General features: G+C 39.4%; 2 protein-coding genes across 4 annotated transcripts; one reads left to right on the top strand and one right to left on the bottom strand.

Annotated features, from left to right (window-relative positions):
• Positions 1-1,726: 1,726 nt before the first annotated feature.
• LOC146520723 (von Willebrand factor C domain-containing protein 2-like) lies at positions 1,727-16,595 on the top strand. Of its 3 annotated transcripts, none has more exons than XM_085158089.1 (3): positions 1,727-2,247; positions 3,814-3,958; positions 9,969-16,595. In XM_085158089.1, the coding sequence occupies exons 1-3, from the start codon at positions 1,870-1,872 to the stop codon at positions 10,208-10,210; spliced, it is 765 nt and encodes a 254-aa protein (XP_085014215.1). In that variant the 5' UTR covers positions 1,727-1,869; the 3' UTR covers positions 10,211-16,595. The 3 variants fall into 3 exon arrangements, with proteins under 3 accessions (XP_085014215.1, XP_085014217.1, XP_085014216.1); XM_085158091.1 differs by having other exon boundaries at positions 1,731-2,247; positions 3,814-3,934; XM_085158090.1 differs by having other exon boundaries at positions 1,737-2,247; positions 3,814-3,943.
• Positions 14,822-19,431, bottom strand: rpl23 (ribosomal protein L23). The gene is made up of 5 exons (XM_085158094.1): positions 19,305-19,431; positions 18,251-18,334; positions 15,911-16,039; positions 15,377-15,490; positions 14,822-14,949 (listed from the first exon to the last, which is right to left on the bottom strand). Exons 1-5 carry the CDS (start codon positions 19,315-19,317, stop codon positions 14,867-14,869), a joined length of 423 nt encoding a protein of 140 aa, XP_085014220.1. The 5' UTR covers positions 19,318-19,431; the 3' UTR covers positions 14,822-14,866.
• Positions 19,432-19,773: the final 342 nt, after the last annotated feature.

Here is a 19,773-nt window from a genome sequence, read left to right as displayed (position 1 = left end):
CAAACAAGTAATACTTAAGTTAAGTTATTTTCCAAATGTACTGTCATGAACCTTAACATTTAAAATGTTAACTGAGGCCTGTAGAGTTAAAGATGAAGCTGTTTTTGTTTGTTTTGCATTTTATCTGAGCATTGCACAGGTGGACCGTGAAGTGATTTTGCAGGAATGTCCACTCCTGTGAAGAAAGTCAACTTTTTTTCCCCCACTTGTGAATAACCTTTCTCACTGTAGAATAACTGACTTCAGTTTGTTTGGAAATGCCCTTGCTATACAACCATTCCCAGACTGACGGGCAGCCACATCTTCTTTCAGATTTTCCATGTCATGGTGTTAAAAATCACCCGAATAACCCAAACTTACAAAACAGAAAAGAAGTGATCCGAAGAAGAACTATACTCGTGCACCACCTCTAGGCTCGGTTATCAGGTTGTCTACACATTGATGGGGTCATTGGCCAATCACAGGCCTTTTCAGTGAAAAAGGGTTGTTATGTTATGTTTCGTTATGGCCTTTTTGCACCGACAGATGAGGGATTTTATCTGTGTCATGACTCGCTCCGTAAAGTCGCACCCAAATCACTGGTAAATAGAAGTATATATTTATTATTTATTTGGATTCAATTGGTCCAGTGGAAAATCTCCTGTGGAGTGGATCATGGGACATGACAGTGTCCTAAGAGTCACTCAATGGGTTCCACAACCAGGTACAACCTTTCATCACTGCTGAGTGCAACACAGATACCACACATCGCTGGCTATTGTGGTTTCATTAAAGCATGGAAACTATTTTGCTAGATCAAGTTACAAAAACTAAGTTTAGCAAAAAAAATAAACAAACAACTAAACGTTTGATTTGAGTAATATCGATTATGCTTGGTTAGGGACAGACACAAAGAGTACTTTTTCACATAGTTTTGGGGTAAATGTAACATGTTAAACAGACATTACATCTAAAGGTAATGACAGCAGCACAATCCATGACATTACTTAGCTTAAAAACAGTTACACATATACACATTTTATGCAATACTTAAACAAAGAGAAAAATAAACAAAGGACTGAAACAAAACAAAAGATTTGCCATACAATGTTAATATTGATGTTAATGCGATGGAATACGATTTTGTTATCATATACAAATGCTGTTTCTGTTCATGGTTTCCATCTGCTGTCTGTTACAAAATGAAGGATTTATTTTCAGAAATTCCAGTAGTCTTTAATTATTCATTTATTTGTCTGACATGTTAAAGTTGGAACCTCTGGAGCAATGTAAAAGGCAATCATGGAAGTTAAAATGACATTTAATCTTATTTGGTGACAAGAGCAAATGAGCAAACATGAAACTATGGCTGTTGTATAAATAATGAATTTAAAGAAAAAGAATACAATTTTTATGTAAATATAGTGGTAATATGTTTAGGTTCCAACTTTGTTTAGTTGAAAATCATTCATTATTCCTTAAACATGAATAAAAACAACATAAAATATTTAAACAACCGCGCCCCCTTGACTTTTCTCCCAGATAACACCTTGCACACATCTATAACTTTTGTTCAGCTTTGCTCTTTCCTCCCTTTCCCCCCCTTTTTTCTTACCACATTTTGACCCTAAAAAATGTGTTATTATTAAACTAAGCTATGATCAAACATTTGCCCTTCCCTGCGCTTTAATATCCTAACGTTACCTCTGGATTTGGCAGAAATTATGGGCTCGGGGAGCCGCCTGCTGTCCTCGGGTAATTTCAGTGACGCTCCAGGGTGACGCGCATGTATGGGCGTCACAGGCGCTCCTGATAGTAGGAGGAGAAGTTCGGTTAGAGAAGCCCCTCAGTAATCGCGCACACGGTTTACTGTCAGGTAACCTGTTCGCCATGGCAAACCGCTATCTCCCAGTCCTGCTCGTGCTGATCCTGCTACTCCTTCCGCTGCCGCACGGTCCGGCGCGCGTGGCGGTTGCTGCGGAATACTCCAAAACCGACTTGGACTACGAGTTCGGCGACTACAGGGGGAAGTGGTGTATCGACGACCACGGCTTCGTGTACAGCATCGGAGAGGTTTACTACCCGAGCCCTACGTCGTGCCCATGCACATGCACCATCGACGGCCCAGTATGCGTCCGACCCAAGTGTCCTCGCATCCACCCCCGGTGCACGCGGATCAGGTATAAAGCGTGCTGCCCGGTGTGCGAGGCTATGGCCAGAGTCTGTGTCTACGGAGGCAAAACATACAGGCTGCTGGAAGAGTTCAGGGTGAGAAAGAGCCAAACTTCCGAATAACTCCTCCAATCCATGTCCCAGCCACAAGTTCATAATATTACAACCCTGTTGATGTGTCCCATGCTAGTAGGGATCCTCTCTCAATCCAGATGTTTTTCCATCACCTACTTATAATAAAGTTCATAAATTATTGTTTGCTTTTTTTGCCGCTCAGTAAAATAGTGTATTTTCTCCTCTTCTTACAGCTGCATGACACATGTAAAGCATAGAATGTTTTGTATAGCATCCTCGCTGTGTCACTGTGATGTTTTCTAAAAGTGATCCAAAGAATTAAGCAACACGTTTACAGGAAGAAAATAAAGGTTTACAGGGTTTGGGGGGGATTTTTGGTTTTGTTTTGTTTTGTTGTCTCACAACACTTATTCAAACTAGTTCAGAATGTGCAAACTTTAGATACACAGCCCTTGTATGCCTTATTTTACAGAACACAGCTGTTTTCGCCAGAATAGTTTTAATGCATGCAGTAATACTATATGTCATCATGTCACGGATACATTTTTCATTGGTGATACATAATCATGTAATGTGAAATTACCAACTCATCTAAAACCAGAGGGGGAAAAAACAAAACAAAAAACAGCAAGTTTGCAACATGCTTGAATAACTTTGGGATGAAAGGTGAAATGTTAAATTCTTAATTTTCAGGTCATTGAGTAAATGTCTAGAAAAAAGATTTTCCTTGTTGCAGTGATTCATTATCTCTAACTTCTGTAAACTCCTCAGACAACCAAATTCAAACCCAGACCCTTCCTGCTGTTGCAGGTTGTTTGGCCCACTTTATGATTGTTTGGAGGCTTACACGAATAAGCTAATGAAGTAACCTACAATAAATTCCATAAATACGTTTTAGATATACACTCAATTGTTACTACTTGCTAATATTGGGTTTGATCCCCTTTGGCCTCCAGAGCTGCCTTAACTACTTTTGGCATTGACTCAACAAGGCGACATTCCTCAGAGGTTTTGGTTTAGACTGACATGATAACATTTAAAAGCTGCACATCCATGATGCCAATCTCCCGTTCCACCACATCACAAAGGTGCTTTATTGGACAGAGCGCTGGTGAATATGGAAGCCATTTGAGTACACTGAACCTTTTTTAATGTTCAAGAAACCATTTGAGTGGTGTGAGCTTTGTGACATGTAATGTGTAGGGAGATGTGTAGACTGTAGTCTCAAGGTGATGGACATTGGTCAGGAACAATATTCAGATAGGTGCTGGCATTTAAATAATACTGGGCTGGTACTGGGAAATCCAAAGTGTGCAAAGAAATGATCCCCCGTACTAACACACCACCCGATTACAGAAGCATTCAAACTGTTGATAGAGGGCAGGATGTTTCCAGGATGGGTTTGTTGCCCAGAGCACTACCACTTTAAAAAAAAGGATGCCTTTTTTTAACATTCTGAAGGCACCAGAATGTTAAAGAAAAAGCAACTCTAACCCTACCATTGTTACGCATCTTTATTTTGAGACCATGCAGACTATCCAAATGTTAACATGTAATAATGATGTTCACGCTACCTGTGTGTTTCAGCTGTCAAGGTGTGAGCGATGTCGCTGTGAGCCCAACAGAGAGGTGTACTGCAGCATTTCAGAGTGCCCAGCCCCACACTGCGTTAACCCCACCTACGAACCCAACCACTGCTGCCCCATATGTAAGACCGGTGAGAGTCACTCAGGTTCAAAGTGTTTCTTTCTCTTTGCCTCATAAAGATCTGCTTCAGTATCAGCTTTGCATACATTATGTTGCATAATTGTGTAAACTGGGAGAATATCATGAAAATTTAAATCCCCTTCTTGCAAACAAAAAGAAACAAATATGGATTTATTCGTAACTCAAAAAGTCTTTAGAAAACATGCTAAGACTTCCTGTTTGGCAAGTGATCGTATATTAAAATGCATTCACAAGTTTCACAGTTGTTTTTCTTAAAGACACTAGTTTCAGTGGGCAGATTGTGTTCATAATGTTATGTTACCATAAGTGCAATTTAAGCTTCCCATCAAGTGTTACACAAAATCAGCAGCCTTTGGCCTTCTACCTTATATAATGTCTCTCTTACCAAACATAATGACAGTAAAAGTGACTCCAAATCTGAGCTTGACCACAGTTTGTAGTTAAATCGAAAACCTTTGTAAATACAAAGAGTGTTGGTGTAATGATTATGAAATATCTTCAGATATGCCAAAACTGATAATTTGCTGTAAGCTTTCTCCATTAGGTCTCCCAATACCAACCAGATAGACAGCAAATAGACAGCCCCATTGATTGGCCCATTGTCACCAACAGCTGATTTACTTTTTTGAGCCAGGATTGGGTCAATATCTGATCCAAATATTGAATTGGTGCTCCCCTAGTACTTACCAAAACTTTTCAGATCGCTTCTTTTGCTCTCTGTAGTAAATGTAATCATTAAAACTAAGCTTAAATTTTTATTAAGGAATGGATGATAGCAAGAGCAACTTTTTTTTAATGCTAATGCTTTTTAAATTTCATAAAAGAAATTATAAAATTTTAGATTTTCCCTCAAACTGCAGTTACAGGATCTTCTCTTAACCCTCATCCTACTGACTTGGGTCCATGCAGACCCAGAAAGATATTTGCTGTCATTTATCATAGGTGGTTTTTTTTTAATCATTCCAAATTATTATGACTTTGTCATTCATTTCGTTCGTAATGATGTTCTCCCTTGATTAGTACTGTTGTAATATATTTCGGTATTCCCCGGGACCTAACGCACTCAAAAGTACCCAAGTCTGCCAAGCAGGTTTAATAAATGGCATTTATTTATTGAGATATTGTTGCCCATAAAGCGTATATCAGTATTATATAGTATCAAATAGCTGGTAGGAACTTTCTATTGTTCATTTTAAAGAAGAAAAACTCAATTACTGCACATCATCTGGATGGGAAACTTTCCAGACTGGAAATTATCTGAACATTTGAGCCTGATCTCCATGACACAACTGGGGTGTGCCCCAATCACCAGTCTGAGCATCAATGACCCTCAATGGAGTGAGGAGTCAGTAAAACTATTCACTCACTCATCCAAATTGATGAATTCAGAATAAGAAATAACTCCTAGTCATCCACCCCCTTCTTCTTTCGCTTCTTCCATCTTCCTTTTTCCTCCCCCCCCCCCCCCCCCCCTTTTTTTTTTATGGCGCTTGTCAAGTGATTATTCTCAGACCACCTGCTCACATTAATACACAAGTATTGGGGGGACTAGAAGCAAGGTGGGTCTTGAATGATTGGTACGTCCGGCTATTGGATGACCCCATCTACATCCCCAACCCCTGCCCTCCACTTCTTTTCCTTTGCGGAAGCATTTTGGAGTTGGGACCATGGAGTTCTGGGCTGCCCCCAGACCTGATCAGAGGGAGTCAACCAATGTGTAAAATGCTCTTATCCTATTGAGAAATGATTCTCTGAATCCAAATTTTTCAAATATTGCAAACAGGAATTTACAGTTGACTTTGTCAAATACTTTTTATGTATCGAGTGATACAATTAGTGTTACTTTTTGATACTGTGAAAGCATTAAGTTAAATAGTTTGAGTGTTTATAGATGAATGCCTTTGATGAAACCTGTCTGGTCAGGATGGATAAGTGCTGGAATTACTTTCTCAAAGCAGGATGCTAGGACCTTGCTTATATTTGTAATGTCTTTATTTACCAGAGAAAGTGGTGTATAACTAGTTGACTGAGTGAGATCTTTATTTGGTTTTAACAATAGTATTCATGGTAGGAGGAATTCTAGAGGTAATCATAAATTTATCTGTCATTCTTATAAATAGTGGGAACAAGGTTGGTCAAAAATGTTTGTAGGACCCAGCAGGGAATCCATCTGGGACAGGTGCCTTATTATTGGGGATTTGATTAAGAGTACAGAATAGTTCTTCTAGAGGTATAGGTTTATCCAACATCCTAACTTGGTCTTGTGTTAAATGAGCCAGATCTATAGCACTAAGAAATTTGTGAATATCTTCCATATTTGAGTCATGGTCAGAAGTGTACAAATTCATGTCAAACGTCCTAAAAACATTATTTATATCTTTAAGATTACGAAATGGTTTCCCTGCTAAGTCTTTGATAACTGTAATTGTTTTTTTTTCTTTATTTTGCTTAAGTAGGTTTGCCAGATATTTACCTGATTTATTATTGCATTCAAATTTGTCATGTCTCCAACTGGCAATCTGATGGACGAGCAGAGATTTTGCCAGGGGAATGGTACTTGTCTGACTGCATTATTCTAAGTGTAAAGTTTGGTGGAAGGGTATTATGGAGTTGGGCTCAACTACTTATTTCCATTAAAGGGAATCTTTAATGCTTCATCATACCAAGATGTATTTGACAGTTTCAAGCTCCCAACTATGTAGGAATAGTTCCAACATGACTGCATACCAGTGCACAAAGCATGGTCCAAAATGACCTCGTTTCAGGCATTCGTGTAGTCAATCCAGGTTGCTCAGGTTGTCTGCCTGGTCTTAGAGTCCTGGTCTACTGCTCTATTAATAAGAAGTTGGTTCTTTGGCCCTCTGGTGTTTTTTTTCCAATGCCTTTTTGAACTGTGGTTACATACTGACTAATGTACCTACTCAGCTTGGTAGCTACAATGTTGAGAGGAGCTGCCATGTGTGGGAGAGGCAGGTAATTGGCCAGTAATTTCATGATGGCGTGCCCTTGTGAGGATCCTTCATGATCAGGATTGTTCTACCCTTTGTTGGCCAGTCTAGATGAGTACCTGCTGTTAGCCGCCTCCTTTGTGCTTCCTATCATCTGTGGAGTGCCGTTAGCTTCTTCAGAGGTAGGCATGGATCATGCGTCAGTTAAAAAAATGAAAATCCTTCTGTGCAACCCTGATTTTGGCTTCCAGCTTTCTTGTCCACAAGGATCTATATCTACATATATACTTGATCTTGTACCCTAGTACTTGTAGGATTACTACAGAAGAAGTGACTCGCATCAAGAAACCTTACCAGTGGCTGGACGAAGCCATAGAGGGTGGGTCTATCACACAAGGCAAGTTCCCAGACGCAGGCTGTGCAAAGATCCAGAGACAATCCAGCACATAAGAGCAGGGTGCAAGATGCTAGCAGGAAGGGCATGGAACACCATAACCAAATTGCCAGCATAGTATACAGTAATATGTGTGCTAATTATGGCCTGGAAGTCAAAATGAATTTAGGGTGTTTGAGAATGATGAGCTAAGATCCTGTGAGACTTGCAGATATAGACAGACAAACTGGTGGTGGCTAACCTACTTGACATAGTAGTGGTGGACAAGCAGAGAAAGATGGCTGTAGTGATAGATGTAGCTCTACCCAGTAGCTAAAAAAATGGTAAATGGAACCACTATGCGCAGGACCCTCAAGCGCTCAGGCCCATGGTAGTGGATAGAGAACCCAAGCTTGAAGGATAAAGGCTGTCTACAGGTCGAGTAGGGACATTGTTTTTTTGTGAGGTAATATGAGCATCAGAAATATGAGCAAGAGACACATAGCCCACAAAATCCATACCTGGACGTTGCCTGCATTAACAACGTCTGTATCAGATGTTAAGGAACTAGGGCACATTGATGAGAAGTGGGCTACTGAAACAACAAAGCATAAGAAGACGAGGAATGAGAATAGGGAGCTGTTGGCATGCTACTACACGATGCTGCAATAGCAGCGGAAGGAGTTACATGACGAGAAATATGGATTCTTTTACACCCAACAACTAGACTAACATCAAAACAACTAGTAGCTCAGTAGTCCAACATCTGGAAGAAGCAACTGCTATCACAACTATCACAAGACTCATGACGTACAACATAAATGCTACAGCAAGGGGGACCCAGGACATCAGGTCGGGTGGAGGTATCATCATCCCCTGGGTTGGGGTGAGGTTGGGTAATGCAAGAACAGTTGCAAGTTTCTTGGGTTTTTCCTCTGTATCTATTATTGTACGGTCTACCTTACAATATAAAGCACCTTGAGGCAACTGTTGTTGTGATTTGGCGCTATATAAATAAAATTTAATTGAATTGAAGTTGTAATTAAAAATGGACATTAAATGACTTACAAACTCAGTGCATGCTTTTATACAGCTTATCAGTGCTTTTGGAAAGACATTTTTTCATAACAGTTCTGTTTAAAATGTTGCTGTCTGAATGTTTTCCCCATTCCCAGCTGTCATTTGTTTCATCTATGTGTACATCCACTCTCCTCTGTGCTGTTATATCCCATCTCACTGACTTTATCCTCATGCGCGCACACACACACACACACACTTAAGCTGTTGATCCCAGTGTGCACTATAGTAAGAGTGGTCACTGTGACAGTCAGTGTGTTCACCCTGGAGCTTTCAGAAGCTGCACTGGTTATGTCACCTCACACACCCTGCAGCTTATACAGTCATTCCCGTTATGTCACTCAGACTTTCATTGCTACTGGCATTAAAGTGGCTTTGAAACACTGGTGCATCAGTGTGTGTGTGTGTGTGTGTGTGTGTGTGTGAGTTTGAGCTCTTTTGTAGCAGCGGGTATATTAACTTTGCTTTTATATGTTGCCTTAATTATAGAATAAATTGGACATGGAAAGCAGTTAAAAGGTAAAAAAAAAAAAAACCCAACAGGAACATGCACATAAACATGCTTTGCTGTTGTCTTGCTCTTGGTGTCTAAAGGCAGTTGCAGTTAAGTTGAACCTTCTATTTTTACTGCTTCAGTTCTGCACAGACAGCGGGACAGATGGTTCAGTTTGTTGCGTCACTGTTTTTTTAATTTATTTCTTTCTTTCCTTACTATTGCCAAATTCCCTTATGTCAGCTGTGCTTTATTGGATGCCATCAGATCTGGCACTAGATGAACTGTACTTCCTGTGCTCCTGCTGGTTGGGGTTGGTAATTGTTTCTCAGGTAGCCGCCAAATAAAGGAACCCCATCTGTGAATGAGGAACGCAAATCAAAGGCAGGCTGTTTGCATTATTTAGTCAGTAATTACTACCCCACATAATTTGTAACTGCAATTTTGTTGTTGCTTTAATATCATATAGACCTGAGAGATGTTAGAGGGAATTCATTTATCTTTTGGGAAGAGAGACTTCTTAAACTAAAACAGTAAATCAACAGTAAAACTGCTGTATGCAAGAAAATTGACATAATTTAAACAAACCAGGAAAAACAATAATTTTAACAGGTAATATATTAAAAAAAACTATATTTAGACCCGTGTTGCAATGGGGAAAAAACCCCCATTTCACTGGGTTTAAAAGTGCACTGTGTGCTTGTTTGTTTTGAGCACACTAGCAAGCCATGATAATATTTTTTTAACTGAATAATTCACAAAGCATCAAGCATACAGCTAATACTGACAGTGCTGAGGTGGGTGGTTGGTGGGTTGTAGCTTGGGACTGGACCCCCATATCAAATTGGGGTTAAAGCCCTATAATAACCTACAGCCAGATTTGTCTGTAATTACAGATCTGAGACTTAAAATATGCAAGAATGGAGTAATTTATTCTTTAGGTTTATGATTATTTTTAAAAGTAAACCCTACTTGAAAACAATGAGACTAAAGGTGCGGTCCCATTAGAAAGACAGCCGGCATGTTTCACAAGCGACCTCAACTACAGAGGAAGGATACGCTCTATGAACTCGTTCACTGTTTGATGATGGAATCAACAATAAAATGTTAACTGTCGTTATAGGTCCCAACTGTTTTGCTGGGAACAGGGTGATCCCAGCAGGGGAGCGTGTGAACATTGACGAGCGAACAGTATGCTACTGCACCTACCGAGATGGGACATGGCACACCCACCCCCATGCCACCTGTGAAGAGCGCCCACAGCCCAGCCCAACACAGAGCACCCGCACTGAGGCCCCCAGCGACAAGGACAGCAAAGGGAAGGGAGGGAGGCCATTTATTCCCAGACTGGACATAATACCTTGAATTTTAATTTGTTAGATAAATTTATCAGAGGCAGAGTCACTCTTGATTTACAAATCAACTCATGAGTCTGCTAAACTTCAACCTTTAGAGCACCACATAAAATGTATTGTTCAGAATGTAGCTTAATTATCCAAATAGAACAGCTTCCCCATATGGAAAATATATATATAAATCTTATAAAGTTTGTGTCTGTCTTGAAAAGCATACAAGAGTGAAAACAGATATAAGATCCCTTGAAAAATTATAATGAAACTTGTATGTTTTGGATACTTCCTAAAACAATATATGAAAGTAATGAGAAAGTGGCCACTTTCATGAGTAAATCACATAAGTTTTTACTATTTCTTTTCCATATGCGTCGGTTCTTCTACCTGAATTCAAGATCTAAAGTTAACTTGTTGTGAAATAAAACAAATTGGTTCCCATTTCTTTCTGGGAAATGGCACATCTTAAGTCCACACAATGGGAACTTCACATAGCTTGGCCAAAATTCTGACTTGCAGTGAAGGTGGCTCCCTGGAAATTTAAACTCTTTTTCCACTACAGCATTGGGTAAGCTCTACTGTATATTTAAAAACAAAAACCCCACTAAGCTGCTTTTGTTTGGCATTGGTGGAATAAAAGTGAAACTGTAAAATAATCAAAGAGATGTTTAGTGTCAAGTATGGAAATGGAGCTGGTTGGCAAGACTATTGGGAAAGAAGTTATATTGACAGTAGAAACCCAAACAAGAAAATAGAATACACAACTCTGAGACAGCTTGAAACAAATGCCCAAGGAAGTGGTTAATATCCTATGTTACTCAGTCCATTACTTTATTCAAAACTGAACTGCAGTCATACAAAATGACTGAAGAATTGACACGCTAGCCTTTTGATCAAATACAGTAAATTTAAGCTTTTTTTCAGATGTAAAGACCAGGACTTTTTTTGAGATACCGCACAGCCAAAGAAATTCTACTGTAAACACATGCTCATTTAATGGATTTTCTTGTCTTACTGTATTGTTGAACACTGCTGAAGACATCAAACTGTTAAATTTCACTATTAAGAAGTCATGAAGACCTACAGATTTTACAAATATCTTCAAGTAGTTCCCACAAATGCTTTTGGTGGCTGTGTTCTCTTAGGCTACGTTCACACTGCAGGTCTTAATGCTCAATTCCGATTTTTTTGTCTGCTCGTTCACACTACAAATAAAATGCGACAGCAAACGCGCTTCAGTGTGAACGCTCAAAGCGGCCGCATGCGCAAAAGAAGACGTCACGCACAACGCGCTCTGTTTAGACCCAGAGCAAACAGTATTGTTTGACTGATGGTCCTTAATATAAATACTTCGGACTTCACGTTTCCCAGTTTTTGCTTTAAGTTATTTTGTTATTTACATAATAATGTAGATAACCTAATAATGATCCTTATTGCTGTTTTAGAGGAGCGGTGTTTCAAAGGATAGCTGCAGATTTCTGTCAGAATCTGCAGATTATACAGTACAAATAAAATGTTCACGTTTCTCCATCGTTGTCTTCCCACCAGTTTCACCGGATGGCCAGGAAGCGTTCGCGATGTCTTATCGGGCGCTTCTCCGTCGCTGATAATTGGCGTCTGTCTTGTGTCAGTGACGTAAAAGACGGATTTAATGCGACTTGACCATTCACACAGCGGTCGCTTTCTGAAACATCGGATATGTATCGGGTTCAGCACCACATACGAAAGTGACCCAGATTGGATTTGAAAATATCGGATTTGTGCCGTTCACACTGTCACACCATGATCGGATATGGGTCGCATAGGGTCAAAAAAATCAGATTTGATGCGCTTTCGCCTGCAGTGTGAACGTAGCCTTAAACTCTGTGCTCCTACTCATTTCAAGCCATCTCAGATCCATGGGCCATTCTCCTGAAAAATAGATGATTGTCCAGGAAGTTCAGAGCAGACTGTCTGCTGTGTTAATGGAGAATAATGTCCAGTAGGTAAACCTAAAGCAGCTGATAGTTTAATTGGCTTCATTGGTTTAATTGAAGGCTTTATAACAATCAAAAAAAGTTGTACCTCCCAATTTTAAACTAATTTAGACGTAAAGGGGCATTTCTAGAGCAATGCTGTTTGATGAGCTGTGGTTTCTCTAACCCATCCTTGCAGCAGAAAGAATCTCTTAAACTTCAGGTTTCCCAAACTGAATGACTTTCATATCTTAAAGTAATGATGAACTGTTGTTTATTAGTTGTTATTAGCCATTAGCAAAGCCATTCTAGAAGCGTTGTCTGCTTTATCCAGTCCAAAACCAGTTTTGATCCATGTTTAGCATTACCCTCCTGTTGGAACATTCTGTTGTATCCAGCAAAACAGCCTGAGAGCATACTGCCACCACCATGCTCGATAGTCGGTATATTTGCAGAGGTTTTAAAGCCTCCAAACTCCACAGTGATCCAAAACCTGTCCTACTGTACAGTGACACTGACATTATAGCAGTTTCCAAGACTCAGGCAGACTTGAGCCTTGGTTGTTCCTGAATATCCTAACCAATTTCTTCACCTGAGTGCAGGATAGGGCCTTCTTCTAGAACTTGGCGGTGATGACACATCCAAACAACTTGTATCTACACAAAATTGTTCAAACTGATGATCTTGGAATCTGCAGATGTTTATAAATGGCTCCAAGACACCTTCCCAAGTTGTGTAACTCTGTAATTCTCCTTTCTTAGACTTTCCAGTTGTTCTGCATATTTGTCAATTCAATGATTGTTGTCATAACTTCCTCTATGCTGGTAAAGAGAAAGTCAATTATGATCGATAATGAGAATAGCCCTTGAAGTTGAAAGATAAAAGTGAATGTGTGTATATATTTTAGCCTGTATATATAATTTTGACCCCGTGTGGATAAGAGAAAAAAAACAAAATAAATTCAAAGTTGTGTACTAAATATTTTTTAAAACATTAAAGATGTATGCCCTGCAATCATTATACCAGGGAAAAGAACAATTCAAAGAAATTGTTAAGGCTCAAAATATCAAGTATGTAAACTTCTGACCACAACTGTGCATTCTACAGCTTGATAGCTTTGCACTGTCTGCTTATTCGTCACGCATTTTGTGTCCATTGTGTCACTAACCTCTTGCATTAACACTTCAAGTTCTTTTACTAAACCTGCAGGTACACAGGCTACATGACCACAGCTGAACGTGCACCTACACAGTATTATCTGTACCTTTGTTAAGCGCCACTTTTCGACAACTGAAACTGTATGCAGACATACTGTCACTGTGAAGTGCAGGAAAATGCAATGTTTTTCTTTTCTTTGTACCTCAGCCTGATTGACTTTGGAACATGGGCATGATGAAGGCATCTATGACAGAGGAAACATGCTCTATGCAGATGGTAGTGTGGCTTCCATCTGCCAAGCAGTGAGGTGCCAGGGATGTCCAAGTACAGCAGACAGAACTGAAAATGGCCGAGCAGGAAAGCACATTTATACACTAACTGAAAAAGGATGGTGTACACATACATGCCAATTCACAGGTCACCTCCACTGTGTATTCAAAACTCTATTAATGCCACACTCCTATAAAGAAGTCCACTAGGGGAAGATTTCATTCACGGTTAGGTGGTGCCAGCTAGACACTGTAAAAACACATTTTGAAGTGTATTCCTCTTTATTAATTTTGTGTGGTTTCTATCCCATCCTCATGCCGGCTGTAAAATTCACCCCTCACGAGTTAGTTTTGATTTAAATTCTCCAGTCAGGTTCAAAGTTTTGACTTTTCCCCACAGCTGTAGTCTTGACATTTTTGTTGGCCCTAGTGCACGGGTGTCAAACTCAAATACAGTGTGCCAAAATTCAAAACTGGATCACAGTCACGGGCTAACATTAATATTCATTGAGAAATAATATTACAAGGAATCTTTTTTTCTGGACTCAAACAAGTTTTGCTGAAAAACTGAATATGGAACATGCAAAGCTTAATACTAAACAATATATATAACTTATATAAACGTAAATATAACTTAATATTGCACACATGCAAAATCAAAATTCCAATTAAATAACACATCAGTGGAATTCATTTCTTGAATAAAAATTGTATTTGCAGCCTTCTGAATTAAATTTTATCACTTTATCAAATTTTCATCATATTCTCCCACCTGTCCAGAAAGCTCCTGTTTTCTGCCTTTTTTGCGATTTTGGTATAGGTAGCATGGCAGTATTTGCATGGTTGCTATGACTATGGTCAACAGAGTAGAGGGTGCTAATGGGTCCTGTGTGACTGATGCGCCAAAACGCCAATAGAGCATTCTGGGAATTGTAGTATTAGCAGTACATGCACTGTATAATACCGGCAGTCCAGCTGTGATAGTAATTTTGTATGGCTTTGCGGGCCAAATGCAATTAGTTTGACACCTATGCCCTAGTGTATCTAATGTGAGAAACAGCAAAGAGTACCAGCTGTCAGTCATGTACATACTGAATATAAAAGAAAAATAAACTTCATATTACCAAACAAGTTCTGAGCATATACTTGACTCTTTATGAATATTAAATCACAACAATAAGAGCCTTTTCTGTAATAGTCTTAATATTTTGGACCGAAAGGTAAATGAAACAACCAAGACACATCTCAATAACAAGTTTTTATTGAAAACAAACAGGTGCAGGGTCCAGCTCAGGCTATGCTGCCAGCATTGGAGGCAATCCTGGGCCACAGGTCAGCACACTCTTTGGCCACTGGGCCTGTGATGGCAGAACCTGTAGACACACACACGAAGAGACATAAGTCCCGATACTTGTGTTATTTTAAAAGCTTAAAAAAATAAGCAGATTTTACAATGGAGAGGCATAAAAGTTAGGCAAATTTATAAGGTGGTGTTATTTTCATTACTGGGAGCACATCATTTGGGTCAAACGTCACATTAACCAATACATTAAAAGAAAAAGTTGTACTCAGTATTTATAAATTGTCTCATCCCTGATTGAGATCAGTCAGCCACAGTGGGGTCGCTGCCGTCTCACCCACAGAGATGAAATCAATATTCCCTTCTACGACAACTCACCGAGCCACGGAGCAGACAAAGCAAGTGCTTTTGGAAGGGCAAATATGCTCCTGTCATGACCACACACCAATCACCTCCCTGTACAGCGCGCATGAATGCCACACCACATTTCAAAAACCCACCTTTCATTTCTCCTTTGTTGTTTACTATGACACCCGCATTGTCTTCAAAATAGAGAAACACGCCATCTTTTCGTCTATACGACTTCCGCTGCCGTATCACCACCGCAGGATGCACTGTGGAGAGGGGAACAAGGTTCATTTGAGCTCAAAATAAAAAACTAAAAACCGTATTTAAACACCTTTCTGCAACTGAGACTGGCAGCTTATATTTAGACGTTTAAAGACTGCAGATGGCGACAGTAGTTCCTGCTCTGCTCTAGGGATCTTCCAGCTGGAAGGCTACTCCAACTAGAACCTGTAAACACGTTTCACTAAACTAAAGCTAAACAGGCAAAGAGGAATACAGTCACGAGCTTCATTGTTAATGGATCCACCGCTCCTTATTGTTTAGTTATCTATCATTGAGAAATGACAGTATCTGCAGGAAAGCAGCTTAAATGACATTTAATAATTAGTTTATGAAAGTGTGTGCAACGCTGCAAACAGAACCTACATGTCTGGTGAAGACTGTATGACGACCAGTTTCCCACTTACCCTTCTTCCTGAGCTCTGGCTTGCCTTTCTTGACTGTGGCCATGACCATGTCACCAACTCCAGCAGCAGGAAGACGGTTCAGACGCCCCTTGATGCCTTTCACAGAGATGATGTACAGGTTCTTGGCACCTGAAAAACACAGTAAGAAACACCATAATGAGAACAGAGGACAGGGTGGAAGAAAATAAGATCTACTCCCATTCCGGTTTATGATAAATTCACTTTGTCAGCTTGTCTCATCCCTGATTGAGATCAGTCAGCCACAGTGGGGTCGCTGCCGTCTCACCCACAGTGATGAAATCAATATTCCCTTCTACGACAACTCACCGAGCCACTGAGCAGACAAAGCAAGTGCTTTTGGAAGGGGCGGACAGAAGTAACCAACTAGTAGCCATTTTCCCAGTGCTTCAATCCCGTCACTAGGGCTGTTCGATATAACGATATATCGGACGACGATATAAAAAACATCTATCGTTTCATTTTACACTATCGTTTGTTTCGTGGTGTCGCAAAATAAACTGTTTACGGCAATATTTTTTCATCGTTTTGATGGTCACTGTAGTGGCTATATTCATTTCTTTAAGTTCTCTCGTTCTCTTATATTTAATATAACCACACTACGGACGGACAAGCGCCTGTTTTTATGTGTTGTCGTTAGTAACAACGACGGTAAAACTATCGCGTGTCCGCTTGTTTATTTTCTACATAAACCTTTCACAATAAAACTCAAGATCCTGCTGAGACTTTTCAAAATAAACTGAATCATGTGAAAGAGCATGCAGAGTATTTACGGATGAGAAGCAAAAAAGAGCCATCGGGTGCTAATAAATAAACCTTAGACTCAAACATTAGAGCAGGCTTTTCCCCGCAGCACGCCGTGTAATAAATACTCAAAGAAAACGGCGCCGTTACAACTTATGTCTAAAAATGTATCGTTTCATGCATCGGTTAAAACACTCGACTCCAGGTACACCACGCCCAGCTGGAAACACTTCACACAAGTCAACCTGCCCGAGATTCACAGAATTTACAGAAAATGTTAAATTTTTGTGATTTGTATCGTTATCGGGACGATAGAATTCTTATAGCGGGATATGAGATTTTGGTCATATCGCAAAGCCCTACATGTCACTGTAGTTTATGCCCATTCACATAATGTCAGATGCAGTTACTCAAAGTTCTGAAACAGTTTCTTTTTCTGCTAAGTACTTTTTAAATTGGTTCTAGAAAAACAACATACCTTCAGTGTCTAATTACTTTACCCCCCCCAAGGTAAATTAATTGGACACTGCTACCAATCGTGCCCATTAATCTACATATTAATCCAAGTTCAACTTCAACAACATGTTTTTGAGTATAGATTTTAAGTCAGGTGAGCCTTCAGGTACAATCAAGTACAATCAAACTTGTGGTCAAAAGCATTCTGTCTAGAAAAACTGGAAACAAAAGAACCATGTTGGGTGAGATCTAAGTTTTCAGAAAACCTCCCTCCTTAGACCTGACACACTGATGCTTTACATGTTAATTTTCACACAGAGGTTAAATAAAAAAAATCTCAAATAATCCATTTATGTGCATTAGTCAGTATGGTAGATACCATGTAGCCATGTTTTCCAAGTTGTCACTTATATTTAATGATAAAGCTGCTTCCAGGACAACAAAAGGCAAACTTATTCAGTGCAAACATCAGCAGGTATAAGCAACAAGGATTAAAACAATATCTACAGAAAGACTACAATGATTATATTTGCTAATGTGTTTTATTAGCCTTTTGTGATCTTTACTCTGCAAACAACTGCTTTAAGAAAAAAAAACACTATGAAGTTACAGGAAATAATGAGTAAGGGGTTTCTTCTCTACACAGGGCAATACCAAGGATGTGGGAGGTTTCTTGCCATTCCAAGCAGTAAAAGAAATTAATCCAGGTTTCCAGTACATTCATCATTGAGCAGCACATGATGCTCTATAGCAAAGTTAAAATTAAGCAGTTTCACATAACTTCCAAAATTTGAAAGAAAAAAAACAAACAAACCCTGAGATTTACCAACTTTGTCCTTTTGTGATACTTTTAGCTTGAACTATTTACAACAACAAAATCACAAACACTAGAAGGAGCACACCACATAAACTAGTTCACATACAGGGAAGAATGTTGTGGTCGGTCTTAGTGAAAAGATAACAGCTCAACATCAAAAACAGTAAGTTTTAGGCTGGATCTTAAATTCCCTTCAATCACTTAAGAGTTTAAGACTGTATTGTATAGAAAAGATGAACAAGAGAAGCAAAAGGAAAAGTCAACAGGAGTCAACCTGACACAGCAACAAGTTACCACAGACCTACCTGTGTTGTCTGCGCAGTTGATAACCGCTCCTACTGGGAGACCCAGGGAGATGCGGAACTTGGCTCCAGAGGAACCACCACGTCCTGCAGGAAAAGAAACATGCCCGAGTAAGAATCATTTCTACCTGACAAATTGGGCATTTGTGATTTAAACTCTGAGGAAAGATATTTCAAATGTAAGTATTTACCATGAGTGCCCTTGTGTACTTAGTGACACTAAAATCCCTGACTCAGAGCTTTAATCATCACATAGGTCCATTTTAGGAGCGAATGCCACATTTGAGAAATCTACACACCCACTGTAATACAAGCTACAGCATGCTTTACTGAAGCTTATAACACAGCATGAATACGACCTTTGATCAGGACACAATGATGGTTAAAATTCAGAGAAGCCAAATCTAAAAGAACTTCTAACCTTAATGATATTACAAATACACAACTTTTTACAATTCTGTTTAATTTCGGAGCTACAAAACACGTGAACACTTTAAACCCTATTTTCCATTCACTGGGTTAAGAGTAATGACAAGTAGGAACCAAGCGCTAAAACTACATTGTACCCCACGCATTTTCCCTTTTGCTCAATAAGAGTTTGTTTCAAATGTGGCAGCTCCAATTTATCTATAATTCACGCTTGGTGTGTACCGGCTCTGCTTAGCTTTCCCGGCTAGCCCTGATCACCACAAATAAATTCACTTCATTGGCACACCTTCAGGTCAGGAAGCATCGTTATAATTCACTTAAAAACAAAAACCTTATCACCACACAGAAGGCTAAAGTGTGTGGAAGAAAATGCGACTAGCTCGTATACATTTTCCGCCTCTAGCATTTCTCGCTTCAGTAATACATGGCGCTGAACGAAAAACATGGCTTCCTTCAATTCCCAGCTCAACCGCGATCTTTATAAAATCGCTAACTTTTGTCATAATTTCAAAACTAGTCCCACAAAAACATTGATTTAGCTTCTCTATCACACATAAGCAACTATATACGCTGTAGCTCGTCTTAGAAAGAGCAGATGGAGGTGGATATTATAAAGCAACTCTCATACCTCTCTTAGACATTGCTGCAGCACGGAAAGAGGAAGGCGGAGAAAGGAATTGTGGGTAATAAAGCTGAACAGAAGTTCCTCCGGGTCAGGGTGACGAGACGCGCTGCGTTCAAGAACAGTAGGGAAAATTCAACAAACACATTTGGTGTTTACGTTATTTTTGCTTCTACGATAGAAAATCGAACTGGATCACAAAGTGATGTCATACTTATTAGTCTCGTGTGTTTTAAAAACACCGTTTACCTTAGTTTCCCAGTGTTTCTTCTTTTGTAAGTCCAATTTTAATTATTATTATTATTATTATTATTATTATTATTATTATTATTATTATTTGAATCTAATTATTTACTTGTTTACCTAAACAATTTACCTGCCCGTTATATGTAGTTCCCGTTTAATTCTGTGTTGGGAAACGGTTGAAAAATAATTTTAACGGTTTTGGATTGAAATGTAGTTATACAATCATTTG

The sequence above is a fragment of the Neolamprologus multifasciatus genome, chromosome 4 (assembly GCF_963576455.1).
Source record: "Neolamprologus multifasciatus chromosome 4, fNeoMul1.2, whole genome shotgun sequence".
Taxonomy (NCBI): domain Eukaryota; kingdom Metazoa; phylum Chordata; class Actinopteri; order Cichliformes; family Cichlidae; genus Neolamprologus; species Neolamprologus multifasciatus.
Note: the sequence above shows the minus strand (reverse complement) of the source record. Positions and strands in the feature narration are given on the sequence as shown.